General features: G+C 44.0%; 1 protein-coding gene across 7 annotated transcripts in view; it reads right to left on the minus strand.

Annotated features, from left to right (window-relative positions):
- The window catches only part of SERGEF (secretion regulating guanine nucleotide exchange factor), a 216,842-nt gene that overhangs the window by 189,531 nt on the left and 9,858 nt on the right, over positions 1 to 17,453 (minus strand). For 6 of the 7 annotated variants that reach the window (XR_009345400.1, XR_009345390.1, XM_059137655.1 and 3 more), the window contains exons 5-8: positions 15,032 to 15,092; positions 9,635 to 9,748; positions 6,853 to 6,915; positions 2,515 to 2,673 (exon numbers count right to left, since the gene is read on the minus strand). Coding sequence is in view for 5 of the 7 variants with exons in the window: in XM_059137655.1 (XP_058993638.1) it covers positions 2,515 to 2,673; positions 6,853 to 6,915; positions 9,635 to 9,748; positions 15,032 to 15,092 (397 nt within the window). In the remaining 2 variants the exon portion in view is untranslated. The remainder of the gene's footprint in view (positions 1 to 2,514; positions 2,674 to 6,852; positions 6,916 to 9,634; positions 9,749 to 15,031; positions 15,093 to 17,453) is intronic. The other variant, XM_059137670.1, reaches the window with a different exon arrangement.

Here is a 17,453-nt window from a genome sequence, read left to right on the forward strand (position 1 = left end):
AGCAGCCTCTGTGCTGATGTGGCCTGCAGGTAAGTCCCAGGAGCAATTTCTCACTGGAGCTTGTAAAAACAACCAGAGCCAAATAACTCCTTGTTCCATTAATGAGCTGCTTCTGACCCTGTGAGCAAATCTTGTTCCCATTAATACGAGCCGCTGAGTCTGACTGAACTGGAAACCCTGGGTGTTTCTTCTCAATGACTCTGGGCCAGGGCAAAAGCTTCCACTGCTGCTAGAAGGAGCACAAAATCGGTGAATCAAGTAGCAGGATACTCCCATTTCCCCAAATTCAGTACAAGAGCCAGGACACTTAGACACCCCAGCTTACAACCATTCTGGACTAAAGAGAAAGGGGAAAGTGACAGAGTACATAAACAAGAGGTCTGAATTAACAAGTTAATTAAACAGCTGAAACATTAGCGAAAAATCTCGCTGTCAAGTGGAGGTGGTGATGGGAAGCTGAGCTCTAGAGCGACTGGGATGACTCAGACAGCGTCAGGGTTGCGGGTTCCAAGCTCGCACACCGAGGGCTGGGCTGTGGCCCAGACATAGAAATCAGTGTCAGTTCTGAGGCTACAAGGCTAAACCCCAAGAAGCTGCATCTTGCATCTCTCATTCATCAGCTGCCTACGCAGTTTACTGACAGGCTCAACCAAACTCACCGCCATTTGGTAGAAGTGTACCTGACTGTGTGGTAGTTCTTTGCAGACTGACTAACCATGAAACGCTCACCTGGTAGCACCCAACTGCTTACACTCCTGCCCCCTTCTTTACATTGTACTTCGCTCTACTGCTACACAGGTGTGCCGAAAATGGGTAACAGGTCGGTCTCCCCCAGTGAACAGGGGGCTCCCTGACAGCAGGCTCTGTATCTAGTACAAGGTGTAGTACATGAATAGACCCTCACCATTTGTATGATGGATGGATGGATGGATGGATGGATGGACGGCTGGTACAATCTTCCATGTCGACCTTCTTAGACCCAGGCCTGTCTACGCATTCTAGCGAGGGCACAGCCCAGGTCTTTTCCTCAACACTGATCACATCGCTCAGTAGGGTCCCAATAAGCAAGAACCGATTTGCTTTGAGACAAACTGAAGCCTTCTGTTCATGAACCAGTGAGACCAAGGAAAGAGGTCAGAAATCCTAGCTATCTACGTTGACTCATGTGTATCTGAAGATATTTACTCTCTTCTAACTAGAAAGGGAAGAGACAGAAGCAAACAAGACTAACACGGTACTGTCCATCACAGAGCTCATCGTCAGAGGTAAAAGGCAAATATTAACAATTGCGAATACACGACTACTGTGCTCAATGAGTCTCCTTAGGAAGAGTTTTTGTAGATAGTCCCAATCTTCTAGCAGCTGAACCTCCTTGAGGAAGTCATGACTTTCCCCTTTAGAGCACCCTCTGAAGTGGTCAATATGGAAAGTTTATTTTATACCTTTGTTATAAAGGCCTGTGTTCCAAAATGGTCACAAAATCTTTTCAAAGACCAATGAAAAGCCTCATAGATATGAAGACTCTCAAGTGTATGTCTGTGTGTTCCAATGTGTAGTGAGTGGGGCGTGCCTGCCAGGGATAACTGAAGGGAAAAACTACAAAAAGCAGACAGCCCTGCAGTAACTAGCAGTCACTAGGTCGGTACTTGTGAGTCTGGAGATCCAAGTGTAGCTAATAAGTAGGCAAGGGCAGGCAAAGGGACTCCTGAGAACCCCTGAGCTTCAGGGGTCTCTGACATGAGCATAGATCTTAAGAATTACAAATGGCCTGTCTGGGAAACTCTACGTAAGTCAGCAGAAGCACTGGGAAGGCAGGGAAGAAGACAGGCCATAAAAAAACAAACCCAGAGAACAAAATCAGCAATATGAAGACCACAAAAGGAGACAAGCCCTAAGGGAAAGATGAGAAATAAATACTCAAGAAAAGGTAAGGATGTCTGAAGCTGGATGGTGTGGCACCGTAAGGTGACATCTGACAGGATATATCAGATGTCTGAATCAATGTGTGTGGTTTGTTAGGGTTAATGGAAAAGTGAATCAAAATATCACACCAGCTATAATTCAAAATAATGCTCCTGCCTCAATCTTGAAATACGAATCTTTAAGTTTCAGAAGCCTTTAATTTAGACTCAGGTGGAAAGGCAAGGAGAGTCATCTCTTCAGCTAGGACAAGGCAAAAACTCCCCAGCAACCCAGACAAACCTCTGGGTGATGCTTGCTACCATAGTTACTTCTCAAAACCTCAAGGATTTGTAGGGCCAGAAAGAGCCCATCTAACTGAGACTTGCCTCTTTTGGTGTACACCTTTGATCCAGAGAGGAAAAGCTCCATATCTGACTGACTGCAGAACCCGATCCCAGAACCTCCCCATCCCAGTCCATGGAGCATTTCATAGTAAAATCCCACCGGCTTAGTCCTGAGCATTCATAGCTGTGTAGACAGCTATCCTCCTGCCCCCCACCCCACCCCACCTCACTGCTCTTACCAACCACGAATTCTCTGCTGCTCTCTCACCTGTCTGAGCAACCAGGTGTGTCCACCCACTCCAGACAGAAGTGACCTTTTCATTCTGAAAACAGTGTGCTTCTATTTTCTGGGGCATAGGAAGAAAAGCAGCCAAGGAAGCCAGTTGCCCATGCTTGTTGCTTCCCCAAACATACAGCTCTCCTGCATCTTAAACAAACAGAAGGGGAACAAAAGAGGTGAAAGAGAATTAGCTCAAAATGACAGTAAATAAGACAAATCTGGGGGGAAAAAATGGTTAAGAGAAGTATTATTCTCATGCTATGACGCTGAATAGGGCAAAGCAAGATACAAAATTCATGTATAGCATATTAACATACAAGACTGCTGTTAATTCTATAAATAGGAAACAAGGCCAAATGTTCTTAGTAGTTTGTCAAGGAATAGGAATGTGTAAGTTTATTTTTTCATTAATTCATTCAACAAATATTCATAGAACATCTACCAAAAGAAAAACAAGTTTCTCCATTTTTCAAAAAATATATTTTACGGGACGCCTGGGTGGCTCAGTTGGTTAAGCAGCTGCCTTCGGCTCAGGTCATGATCCCAGCGTCCTGGGATCGAGTCCCACATTGGGCTCCTTGCTCAGCGGGGAGCCTGCTTCTCCCTCTGCCTCTGCCTGCCATTCTGTCTGCCTGTGCTCCCTCTCTCCCCTTCTCTCTCTCTGATAAATAAATAAAATCTTAAAAAAAAAAAAAAAAAAAAAAATATATATATATATATATATATATATATATTTTACATTGCCCTTGGTTAGAAAAATATATATTAACTTTTTAAAGTAACGGGTTAAAAGATACATTATTTAAACTTAAACTTTTCAGACCTAAGACTATCTCACAACATGCCCTGTCCAGCAGAAAACACAATGCAGCTACCTCCCATCTGCACACACAAGCACTGTAGCTCACTTGAACCTCACAGTGGTCCTGAGGTTTAAGCAGGAATGCCACAGACTGACATTGGGAATTAACAGAAAGAAAGCAAATTCAGAGTCAAGTGACTCTGACTTCTATTCCTGGACCTGCTAACCAGCTACTGACCTTGGACAAATCACTTTCAAAGCCTTAGTTTCACCAGCTGAAAACCAGAGGGGAGGGCACATGGCCTAGAAGGGCAGACTGTGTAACAGATGACACAGGCCACAAGAGAGACTGGTGGGCCACAGCAGCAAGCCTCAGAGCACATGCTTCTCTAAAATGTATGTACGTTCAAAAACATTTTTAACCGGAAGCCAGACCAAATGGATCTGTGAGCTACACAATTCGGCCCATGAACCTATAGTTTGTGACTCCTTAAATGATCTCTAAGATTTTTCCAAACAACCCTAACATTCCACACTTCTACGCTGTACTATACAGCATATAGCACACACACATGGCTCCTGAACACTTGAAATATGACCCAACACAAATTTATGTGTTGTCAAATAAAAAAAAAGCACAACAGGGGCACCTGGGTAACTCAGTTGGTTAAGCGGCTGCCTTTGGCTCAGGTCATGATCCCGGGGTCCTGGGATCAAGCCCCACAATGGGCTCCCTGCTCAGCAGAGAGCCTGCTTCTCTCTCTCCCTCTGCCTGCCGCTCTGCTTGTGCTCTCTATCTCTCTGTCAAATAAATAAATAAAATCTTTAAAAAAAAGAAAAGCACAACAGATTGCAGACTTAGCACAAAACAAACAAACAAACAAACAAAAAAACCCCAAAACAAAGAAACACATATCTCCTTAATAGTCTTCATATTGATTACTCGTTGAAATAATATTGTGGGTATATTGGGTTAAATAAAATATATTACTAAAATTAATTTATCTTTTTACTTTTTGAAATGTGGCTCACATTATATTTCTACTAGAGAGCATTCTTCTAGAAGCTAAAGCAATCAAGGCTTGAAGATTTAAACGACTCTCAAGAGTCGGTTAGCACACGGTTAGCAGAAAGCCAAGTCCTCTGCTTCCAACGGCATTTCATGACCTCCCAAAAAAGCCTTCCAGCATTGTTTGTCATAGGGAAGTCTGGTATAGAGCCAAATAGTATCATTAAGGACATCGGACCAAGATTTGGGGTTCCAGTCCAAGAGCTGCTACTCCGTTGCCCTTCCACACCGACTCTAACATTTATTTCACATTCTGGGCCTGTTTCATTAGGTCTAAGATGAGGGAGTCTAAGTCAACGGAGTCATTCTGTCACTCGGTTGACCTTGCAGGACTGACATTCTGCAGTTCAATGATGTGAATTTGGTGTACTTCATGCCCTGAGAGAGGGCAACCTCCCTGGACTTCAGCGGACTGTACAAAGTAGGGAGATCCCTTACAAGAGGGCAGAGAAGTCCCTCAGCAAAGTCTCAGCCGTTTAATGGACTGGTTAGCTACCAAGTTGCCACTGACAGCGAGTCCATGTCTGTAATAAGCCTTCATTTATCTCAGAAAGTCTAAACCTTCTTTTTGCAAAGACAAACTGCCTTCCACATGCAGATCATTACACTGTTGCACCAGCAGGCACAATTACGCTCTGCTGCAATGCCAAAGAGTTATATAACCTACCACGACTCCGGAGAGAAGGTCTAAAGAGCAATGAACAAAATCCGATGGGTAACAGCTTCAACAGGAAGGAGGGATATGAACCTTGACAATTTTTAACTCACTTTTAAAATATAAAAAACCAATTTCCTTTGTGAGTATACTTTAAAAATCACTAAACTTTTTACACTGTAAAGGGGTGAATTTTATAGATGAATTATATCTCAGTAAAACAAAAAATCTACATCTATGTTTTAAAAACACCATAAAAGTGTTCATATATGAAATAATAAATAACTTCACTAACTTTAAGATTTTTGAAGAAAGTGTTAGCAAGCAATGAGAAAATCTCTACGTTTATATAATGCTGGCCATTTCAAACTGATTAGGATAGCGTAGAAATATCTCTATTAGGAAAGGGTCGAAACATCTTTTATGATACTCTTAGTCTCAGAAAAGAATGCCTTCCTCAACCATCACTGACCGTGGGGCACAGACTAGTCACTTCTCACCCTGGGGCCTCTGGCCCTTCCTCTACAAAAGGAGAGGGGGCCAAATGCCCAAGGGCCATTCACTTCAACTCAACCCTTTTAATATATATGTAAGTCTATCTAATATGAAACATAGGCTAAAAGTAGGCATTTCTTTTATTGGCTGGTTGTCTGAATTTGTTAAATAACAAATTATTGATAGTTCAGAATTTGTAATGTGTTTAAACTCTCACATCATGGCTTTGTAATTTGGAAACAGTAGCAGCTTCTCAGTTGGACTATATTACACATTTGAAGTTGAAGAATGCACATCACCATTAACTATCTGTGATGTGTACCTATGTACACATACACCCTAATTTCCACATAAAACACTCAAATTACTATGTATGAAAGTCATTCCCCTTTGCTCAAAAAAGGTCCTGCCTTCAGCTCTGGCCTTACCAAAATCAATCTCTCAGAGCTCTCGTCTCAGTCTACTGGTAGGAATCAGGGCACTCTTGGCTTTGAAAGAGAACCTTTGGAAGAGAGAACCTTCACTTCCAAGAAGGTGCTGCTTTGTATATGGAAAGTCTGTACTGTATTGGCGGGGTGTGTGGAATGATGGAAGGATGCATAACCAAGAAGAGGGGTACAGTGTGTGAGAGAAAAAGATTAGGCAGAGAGGTAGAGGGATCAAAGAGATGGAACAGATTGCAGAAATGCATAAAACACAAAATAGATTAGAGAAATATGTGCAAACTTATTTTAGAAGAAATACAGACACAGAGATTAGATAGGAAAATGTGAAGATGAAAGGTAAATAAAAATAAACAGATAAAGAGAAGATGAATACAGACAGAGCAGAGAGGCAGATAAATGCACTGGAAGACAGAGGTGGATGGAACAGGTTAGTCGGAGAGCAAACATCTAAAGGGAACAGTCAACCATATTAGACACCAAATGGCTTCAGGGGATACGACAACAATGGGCTCTAATGCCTAAGCGCTGGCTGTGTGACTTGGCAATCACAACCACCCTGAGAAGAGGATATTCTTGTCCCTACCATACAGCTGAGAGGAAAGGAAGCGAGCCTGTGTTTCCTTCTTGTGGACGCCTTACCTGTATTTTCACTTTTACTTCTCTAAACTGCCCACAGAGAATTCGGTAGAGAAGGCAATGGTCTTGGAAGGTAAAGCGACTTCCTAAATCAGACTAGGGAAGGCAGCCAAATTCTGACTCCAAATCTAAGCTCCTCCCTCTCTTTCCCAACATCCACCAGGCGAGGCGGAAACGTGCTGAACTCCAAACAGCGTGTTAGACTCGAAGAGTGGGTCCCTACCTGTCAGCGAGGCTGAGTGATCCGAGCCAGCAAGAACACAGGTTACTTTAGAATTCTCCAGGCCTACAAAAAAAAACAAAAAACAAAAAAATGTTTGAAAGCACATTTATAACAGAACAAATTGGTCAGAGAAGGGGCTCAGACAGTACCAAGGGCCTGAAAGAAACTTGAGGCAGAGACGGCAGGTCTGAGTCGGTGGCTCTGGCCAAGAAGATGGGTAACGTGGTGGGGACACTGTTTCCATACCAAGAGATTGAACAAGTAAGTAAATACACTGAAAATGAAGGAGCCCGATTTCTCTCCAGCAGAGAGGAGAGGAAAGGTACAGAACAAAGAGATGGAAGGCTAGAATTGCCCATGTCATAGTGGACTGTAATTGCAGAAATGACCATAAGCTCATGGTTTCGAGACAAACAGACATGGGTGTACATAAGTGTAAATATATGTGTGCACACATCTATCTCCTAGTTCTGTCCATGCGAGGGCCTAGAAGCAAAAACATCTCACCCATTCAGCTGCCGTCTCATACGTGAGCAGGCAATACTCACTCCTGAGTCATACTCAGGACTCTAAAGAACGTAAAGATAGAACTAAGAATCTGGACGGGCCTTCCCCAAATCTAGCACTTTTCCTCTCTTAATTACACTGCCTTCACTAACCGGTTATAATCTCAATCAGCTCTTCCAGAAACCGTGGTCCCTGGGTCTAGCGTGCGGAGACAGGCACTCTTATTCCGTAACTCTTATCTGACACTTCTGTCTAATTAACTAGTATCTTAGTAAAATGCCCCTCACCCCTTTGAGGACCTGTGGAATGAGAAAGGGACAAAGCAGATGTTTCTAGCACATTCACCAGAGAGGGAGCACAGGGCTTCGTGACCTGGCAAGGAGAGGATGTCCAGGGCCGCAGCTCCAGAATCAGTGGTGAGGAGGTAACGATGGGCGAACAAAAAGGGGAAAGAGAGAGTGGGAACCTCATTATCTATTCAAGGTCTCATCTGGAAACTCCACCAATCACTCAAAATTTAAGCTGCGTCCCCAAAGAGACCCAAACAGATCGTTTAAGTCAAACCAAAGCATTTGTGATTTCTTCCTGTGCTGAAATGGACAGTTCCTACCCTTAAGAAGCTCAGTCTTTGGCATGTGGGAAAACATGTAAGCAATTCCTAACAACGCAGTACGTTGTGCCCTCCACACACATGGGGAAAATGTAATGGAGTTATAAAAGAGAAGACTCTTCGCTGAGAAAGCTGTATCTGAGTTAGGACTTGAAAAATGATCAGGAGAGACTAAAGATTACCAGAAGGAATGGGAAGGAAGACATTTCAGGCAGGGCTGACAACTTGCCCACAGACACAGAGGAACAAGAAAGCAGGATATGCTCAGGGAGCAGTGAATACCTAGATGAGGCAGGAAAAAAGTGTTTGGGAAGTATGTGTTCAAGGTCATGTGCAGTGGACTGCCTATCCAGCATCCAATACCTGATTCTGCTTCACCACCAGTCCCCTCCCCAACTCTATCCCTGGCTTCAGGGTGCCATCCTCACCCCAGCTGAATGGGAGAGCCTCCAGGACTTAGGAAAATCAGAACCATCCCAACACCTGTGCAGCAGTCCCACTGAGGCTTTCCCCGCTTCCTATCGCACCTGCAAAAATTCCTCCTTTGTTCTCACCTGGAGAGCAGAGGTTTACTATGTGGGTTCTTCCTACAGCCAACCCTCAGGAGACTGGGGCACACAGTAAGAGAACAGGAGAGGAAGAGAAGAAAAAGAGGAGATGCAGACACGGTATTATACAGAGAGAGAGAGACGGGGGCCCACAGTGAGTGTGTAGAGCAGAGGGAGAGGCGAGTAGGGACAGGAGCTAAAAGAGACTAAGCCCCAGAGTGAAAAGCAGAAAAGAGAAGTGCCTGGATGGCTCGTTCGGTTAAACGGCTGCCTTCAGCTCAGGTCATGATCCCAGGGTCCTGGGATCAAGCTCCAGTCAGGCTCCCTGCTCAGTGGAGAGCCTGCATCTCCCTCTCTCTCTGCCTCTTGCTCTGCCTACTTGTGCTCTCTATCTCTCTTTCAAATAAATAAATAAATCTTTTTTTAAAAGGTGGGGGGAGCAGAAGAGAAAGCCCTCCAGGCTAAATGACCAACAAAGACAGACCAGACCCATGGGCAGAATGATCACTACCCATTCCTTATGTACCCATGTAAAGAGACTTCCCTACAGAACACTCTAGGCCCCTCAGTCTATATCCTCGCTCATTCCTGCTCTCCTTTTGGGAGAAGGACCTGGGCTTGTAAGGTGCAGTCCTTCCAGGTTCTCCCTTTGGGATGTGCCTGCCCGCAGAGGGGGTGCCCCATCGTGTGCTCCCAGCCATGAGGGAGCTTAGCTGAGCTGACCCTATGCAGCAGCTACCGTGCCTGCTGAGTAAATCCAACCTGGGATTCAGAATCTAGAGGCTCACTGTCGCTACACATTATCTCCAAACACCTAAGTCACATATCCCAACCTAACTTTTAACAGTTCCAGAGCTACCATTCTCACCTCCACTTACCTGACCTGCATCTATCTCTCAATGGCCTCCCCCTTTGGCAGCGAGGAGGGGTCCTTTTACTGGGTCCACAAAAATTCTAACAAGACTAACACACCGACTAACACAGAGACTGAAGACAGAGGAACTAAGAAAACAGCAAAAGCAGTACAAAGAGTAAACTCCATTTACCCATTTTCTGCATGCGTGTCACTATTTCTTGATAAAGAATAAATATAGGACTCAAGAAATAAGGGCCTTACCTGTCACTCTGCTGGGTTCCCTTGCTGTCAAAAATGGTGGGAGAGTCTGCCCAGGGCACAGCCGCCGTCCAGATGATGCCAAACCAGTCCCCCACTGGAACACGATGCCATTTGCTTCCCAATGGAGCAGAAGAGGAAAATGAGAAAATGTTTACTAGGATTAAGACCGGATTGCTCTTGGGGCGCCTGGGTGGCTCAGTGGGCTAAAGCCTCTGCCTTCAGCTCAGGTCATGATCCCAGGGTCCTGGGATCGAGCCCCGCGTTGGGCTCTCTGCTCAGCAGGGAGCCTGCTTCCCCCTCTCTCTCTGCCTGCCTCTCTGCCTACTTGTGATCTCTCTCTCTCTGTGTCTAATTAATTAATTAATTAATTAAGAAAAAAAAAAAAAAAGACCGGATCCCTCTTGGAGCCCCATGCTGTGGGGGATTCTCAATGCGTTCTCAGTTAACACACCTGCTATGGAGAAGCATAGTGCTTCCAGGGGCCCTATGACTTGGTTACCACCAAACCAATCACAAGCCCAATCATCAGGGCAATCTAAGACCATCAAAGAAAATTCCCACATATTAAAACTCCTTCCAAAAAGTTCTAGGACACTCTTCCATAGTCAAATTACTGAAATGACCCTTGTTCATGACTAACCTGGAAGGACAACTCAAACTCCAGACCCAGCAGGAAAGAACCTTGAGGATTATCAAATCCACTGCTCATATTTAGTAGACAAGCAAACTGAGGGCTTGAAGACACGATGCGCTCTGCCCAAGGTCATACAGGGAGCTAATGGCAGAGAAAATACAAGGACTCAGCTCTCCTAACATCGAATGAGTGTCTTTTCTACTATACCAAGATAAATGCATTGATTCCTATATATATATATAGGAATATATATACTATATATATATACTTATGATTGCAAGACAGTTTAATAGCCACTCCTTTAAGGGAATGGACTTTTATTTCCCTATCCACTGAATCTAGGTCATGTGCCCATGTTCTGAACATCACACAAATGCATAGGTGACACTTCATATATTTAATCTACTGTCACTCCTCTGGAAGAATGCTGTAACCCACAGTCCTTTAGACTGTACACAGACCAGCCCACTTTGTGAAATATAAGTGATGATGATTAGCAAAACACAGTGTTGAAATAAAACATAACTTACCATCTCTTCCACAAATAAATTGCAAGGGGGAGAAAAGGGGAGGAAATAAAATGTATAGATTAAAAGAATCTTGTGATATCTGATATGGGATTAATATTCCAAATATATAGAGAACTCCTAAAACTCAACAACTCAAAAAAAAAAAAAAAAAAACTGATTCAAAACTGAACAAAAAGGACTTGAAGAGACGTTTCTCTAAAGAAAACACACAGATGGCCAAAAAGCGAAAGAGGCTCAACGTCACTAATTATTAGAAAAATGCAAAACAAAACTGCAATGAGCTTCCACTTCACACTCATTAGGATGACTACTACTAAAAAAAGAAAAAAAAAAACAGAAAATAACAAATGTTGGTAAGGATACAGTTATCTGGAACCCTTATGCACTACCGGCGGAAATGTAAATGGTATGGCCATCATGGAAAACAGCAGGGCAGTTCCTCAAAAAGTGAAAAATAGAGTTACTACACTATCCAACAACTCTGCTTCTGGGTGTGTATCCTACAGAACTGAAAGCAAGACCTGGGAGTGCCATTTGTATACCCATGCTCATGATAGCCTTTCCCAATAGCTGACACAAGAAGGCAATCCAAGGGTGCATCAATGGGTGAACAGATATGCAAAATGTGGTCTGTCCACACAATGGAATAGTCGTCAGCCTTAAACAGGGACCACACTACAACATGGACAGACCTTGAGGAAACTATGCTAAGTGAAATAAGCCACAAAAGGACAAATACTGTACAGTTCCACTCACAGGAGGTACTGGTGTGACTGGTCAAAATCAGAGTCAAAAAGTAGAATAGTAGTCGCCCAGGGCTGGGGGCGGGGGCAGTTATTATTGTCTGTGGTTCCAGGAGATGAAAAGAGTTCCAGAGATGGATGGTGGTAATCGTTGCACAACAACATGAATGTACTGTATACTTAAAAATGGTTAGGATGGAGCACCTGGGTGGCTCAGTGGGTTATGCCTCTGCCTTCAGCTCAGGTCATGATCTCAGGGTCCTGAGATAGAGTCCCACATCAGTCTCCTTGCTCAGCAGGGAGCCTGCTTCCCCCTCTCTCTCTGCCTGCCACTCTGCCTACTGGTGATCTCTCTCTGTCAAATAAATAAATAAAATATTTTTTTACAAAAAAAGTTAGGATGGTAAATTTCATCGTGTGCATTTTATCACAATTAAAAAATTACAAGGAATTGGGGCACCTGGGTGGCTCAGTGGGTTAAAGCCTCTGCCTTCGGCTCAGGTCATGATCCCAGGGTCCTGGGACCGAGCCCCGCATCCAGCTCTCTGCTCAGCAGGGAGCCTGCTTCCTCCTATCTCTCTCCGTCTGCCTCTCTGCCTACTTGTGATCTCTGTCTGTCAAATAAATAAATAAAACCTTTTAAAAAAAAATAAAAAATAAAAATAAAAAAATTACAAGGAATAAATAAATATTTTTAAAAGAAGAGACACAATATTCATATCCACCACTTGCAACACAGACATCATTCAGATCCTGACTCAAACAAACAATTAAAAATATTTTGGGGTGGGCGCCTGGGTGGCTCAGTGGGTTAAGCCGCTGCCTTCGGCTCAGGTCATGATCTCAGGGTCTTGGGATCGAGTCCCGCATCGGGCTCTCTGCTCAGCAGGGAGCCTGCTTCCCTCTCTCTCTCTCTGCCTGCCTCTCCATCTACTTGTGATTTCTCTCTGTCAAATAAATAAATAAAATCTTTAAAAAAAAAAATATTTTCGGGATAGCTAAGAAAATTTAAACCCTGAATACTTGATGATCGAATTGCAGATTTATTGTTAATTTTTCGTAGGTATGATGATGGTGTTCTGCTAACGGTTTCAGAAAGAGTCCTTATCTTTTAGAGATGCCTGCAGAATTATCTACAGATTAAATGGGAGAGAGGAGGACTTACAATTAAGTCCATCAAATACGTAATGGAAATCGTGCAGCTTTGTAACTGGACAGAAATGTATACATAAGACTAGCAATTACAGAAAGTTGGTAGGAAAGGGGGAATTAAACCAAAAATAGGCAACCTTCCAGTCCTGCTAATTTCTAAAAGGAGAAACAGCTTATAAAAATGTAATCACTATCATAGAACTCAGCAATCACTCTCCTGGGCATTTATCCCAGAGAAATGAGAAGTTATGTTCACATAAAAACTTGTCCATAAATGTTTATAGCTTTATTTTTTTTAATTTTTCATTTAAGATTTTATTTATTTATTTGTCAGAGAGAGAGAGAGTGCGAGAACGAGCACAGGCAGAGTGGCAGGCAGAGACAGAGAGAGAAGCAGGCTCTCTGCTGAGCAAGGAGCCTGATGTGGGACTCGATCCCAGGACGCTGGGATCATGACCTGAGCTGAAGGCAGCGGCTTAACCAACTGAGCCACCCAGGCGTCCCTATAGCTTTATTCTTAATAGTCAAAACCTGGAAACAATGACATGTCCCTCAATGGGTGACTAGTTAAACAAACTGCATTGCTGTGGGCTGAACTGTGCTCCCCAAAATTCCTATGTTGAGGCCTTGAACTCCAGGTGACTGGAGAGAGGCCTGTAAAGAGCTAATAAAGGTTAAACGGGTTGTAAGAGTGAGGCGCTCATCTGACAGAACTGGTGTCCTTATAAAAAGAAGAGGGGTGCCTGGGTGGGTAAGTGGGTTAAGCCTCTGCCTTTGGCTCGGGTCATGATCTCAAGGCCCTGGGATCAAGCCCCACATTGGGCCTGCTCAGCAGGAAGCCTGCTTCCCCCCAACTCTGCCTGCCTCTCTGCCTACTTGTGATCTCTGCCTATTTGTGTCAAATAAACAAATAAAATCTTTAAAAAAAAGAGACACCAGATGTCTCCCCCTCTCCATGAGTGCACAGAGCAAAGGCCCTATAAGGACACAGCAAGAAGGCAGCCAGCTATACAGTCAGGAAGAGAGGTCTCACCAGAGAGCAACCCTCCTAGCATCTTGATCTGGGGCTTCTAGCTTCTGTAACCGTAAGAAAATTGTTTAAGCCACCCATCTATGATATCTCATTGTGGTGGCCTGAGATGACTAATTCAGTGGTACGTCTATACTGAGGAATACTACTACCCAGCAATAAATAGGAACCAATTACTGACACACACACTTTGAATGACTCTCCAGGGAATCCTGCTGAGCAAAAACAGTCAACCCCAAAAGGCTACATACTGTATGATACCATCGTACCATACTGTACGATTCCATTATGTAACGTCTTGAAATGATATTACTGTTGGAGAACAGAAAGAGCGATGACGGGGTGGGGGGTCAGTGGGAAGTGAATGTATAAAAGGTATAGACAAGGGTGTGTAAAAGTGGGTGCAAGGAAAGGACCACAGGCCGGTGGTTATGGCGCTGGAACTGTTTGTACCTGGACGGTAGTGAGACCAGCTGTACTGAACTACACTTTCATAAAACATCACCGTGGGGAGAAGCTGAGAAGAGAGTGAGTGAGATCTATTTCATTTCTTGCAACTGCATGTGAATCTGCAATTATCTCAAAATTTATTTCTTACAGGAGCAACGTCTAGCCCCAGGCAAGCATCTGTACCGAGCTGCACCAGAACCTTCCTCGCCCCCTCCAGCCTCCCCTGGCCATGACCGGGAGCAGAGAAACAACCCAGGGAGAGAAGAAAGGCTCACTGCTCTTCTGCAGGCCACCACCTCTCTCCACTTGCCACTGTCACCCTCACGCACACTGTCAGCCCAAGGTCCATCACCACCCATTCACTGGACAGGAGGCAAGTTCAGTGGAAGCTTTGACATTAATAAACATTAAAACCCGCTAGGAACACAGTGCAATTCACAGCAAAAACTGTGGGCTTTGGAAATGAGATCATTCCAAACTCTGTTCCCAGCTCAACTTCGGACCATCTTATCCCCTGTGCAACCTTAGACAAGCCCTCGAGTCTCTCTGGGCCTCAGTGTCTTCACATGTAAAAATGGAACTCGCACCATGGCGAGGTTGTAAGAGTTAAATAAGGTATGGATTAAATCAAGAGAATCTAGCACTGTGCCTAGAACATAAAATAAGGAGATAGGAAATTCACTGCCTTCCTCCCAACCTGCTAAATGTTTCCCACATGACTTTGGTCTTACGTCCCCTCCTTTTAATCAGAAATACAACACAGCAGGACACCCTGAATTACTCCTTAAAGTTTATTTCCTCTAAAGCTCTGTTTCTCCTTATTATGAACCTATTTTGAAAATAAAGCAAAATGATCACCTGTAGCAGCTAAAGCATGCCTCAGTCCAGCAGCAATGCAAACAACCTTCTCTCTCAGGAGCTGTTGAAAGAAAGAAAGAAGGAAAAGGACTGAGATCTTAGAATCACTCATCTGCAAAATTTTACATACTTATGCCCTGATACAATGCAGCACTGCCCTCATTACATGTCTGACTGGTTTAGAGTCCCCAACCTCCAACATTCCCATTCCTAAACCCCTCTACTGTATCCCTAATGCATCTTTTAAAGATCATCTTTTAAAAATAAACGTATCACAACATGTCTCTGGGCTGCAAGGGACCTTCAAGGTCATCCAGTCCAGGGGTTGGCAAATGTCTTCTCTAAAGACCAGAGAGTAACTATTTTAGACTCTGCAGGCCATACGGTTTGTGTCATAGTCTTTGCTCTGCCATAATAACATAAAAGCAGCCACAGATAATACATGAATGAAGGGGCATGGCTGTGTTCCAACAAAATTTCGTTTACCAATGGTTCTAGCTGGATGACTTCTGATCTAGTCCAAGCCCCATCCAATGCCAGAACCCCTCCACTAACACCCCAGGAAATCATCATCCTACCCCTGCCAGCCAGCTGCTTCCAGTGACATGGGCTTCCCAATCCCAGGTGCCTGTTCTGTGTTTCCACCATTCCATTTACCTCCTTGGCTGCCTCTGACCTCTCACAATGCTCTCCAAATACGTGAAGACCATTGTCATGTCCTCTCTAAGATGTCTTGTAGTGGCCTTAAAACCAAGTCCTCAAATTCCTTGAAACCCATCCCTTCAAGCTGTGGAGCCTAATTCCCCTCTGGCTGAATGTGGGCTGGACTTGGAGACTTGGTGATTTGTCTCTAGTGACCAGGATAAAGAAGTGTGAGCGGCCTAGAGACAAGGTGATAAAAGGCACTGAGGCTTCCTGCTTCGCCTCACTCTCAAATCTCTCTTGGGGGAAGTCAGATGCCATGACTGCACAATCCCATAGAGAGGCCCATGTGACAAGAAACTAAAGCCAACTGCCAGGTGAGAGAGCATGGTGGTGGAACTGCCAGTCCAGCCCAAAGCAGACAGTGTGCAATCCTAGCTAACATCTTGACCATGACCTCATGAGACCAACTAAACTGTTCCCAGATCCTTGACCCTCAGAAACTGAGACAATAAATGCTTGTTGTTTGAAGTTGCTAATTTTTTTTTTTTTTTTAAGAGAGAGAGAGGGAGAGCATGCGCTCTTCACTCCACACTCCACACTACCCCTTGTGGCCCCTCCCTGACACACTGTTCTGACCTTCTGCCATTCACTCCCTCCCCAATGATCCCCTCCCCACTGACACTTCTACCATTTCTTTATATTCCAATCATACTAAACTGCCAAACCCTGATATTTTATCCTTCTACACCTTTGCTCACAGTTCCTCTGTCTGGTCGATTCTTTTATAGCTACTCTGTGCATCTTATCTCAAGACACGTAAACTTCAACTCAACTTTCAAAATTCAGCATAACCTGTTCTCACTCCACCTCCCCCTAAAAAGAGTTAAACAGTCCCTCCTTTGAGGCTATACCTACATCCACCACAGTTTTAACATGGCAACCCATTTAGATGTTTCTAGATCGAACATGTACCACTAAACTCCAAAACCCTTAAATGCTAAGATTGGATCATGCTCACCTTTGTCCCCATGGCCTAAACACAGAGCCTATACACAACAGTTGCTATTAAATAAATGAATTTCTCTTATATTTCACTTTGGCACATTCCTCCTCTATCCAAAAGGAAACAGCCTGACAAATGTTTTCACCTCCTGATTCTGTCATCCAACATATTTTAACCATTGTTGCCTTCTGTCTTCTTTAACCATGTGACCTAAGCTAAATTAATTATAACTTATGTAGGTTCTTCAAAAGCCATTTATTTGTAATTTGCAACTTAACACTTCCTGTGATAGGGACCATAGAGTCTAGATTTCTGTGCATACCACGTGCTACAGACTGAATGTTTGTTTTCCCCTGAAATTCATACACTGAAACCTGCTACCCAATGTTACAGTATTTGGTGATTAGGTCATGCGAATGGAGTCCTCATGAAGGGGATTAGTGCCCTTATAAAAGAGGCCCTGGGGCGCCTGGGTGGCTCAGTGGGTTAAAGCCTCTGCATTCAGCTCAGGTCATGATCCCAGGGTCCTGGGATCAAGCCTCACATCGGGCTCTCCACTCAGTGGGGAGCCTGCTTCTCCATCTTCCTCTGCCTGCATCTCTGCCTACTTATGATCTCTGTCTGTAAAATAAATAAATAAAATCTTCAAAAAAAAAAAGAGGCCCCAGAGAGCAACTCTGTCTAGCAAAATGAGTGTCTATGTACAAGGAAGCAGGTCCTCCCCAGACACCAATTCTACTGATGCCTTGATCTTGGACTTCCCACCTGCCAGAA

Source organism: Mustela lutreola, chromosome 1 (genome assembly GCF_030435805.1).
Source record: "Mustela lutreola isolate mMusLut2 chromosome 1, mMusLut2.pri, whole genome shotgun sequence".
NCBI lineage: Eukaryota > Metazoa > Chordata > Mammalia > Carnivora > Mustelidae > Mustela > Mustela lutreola.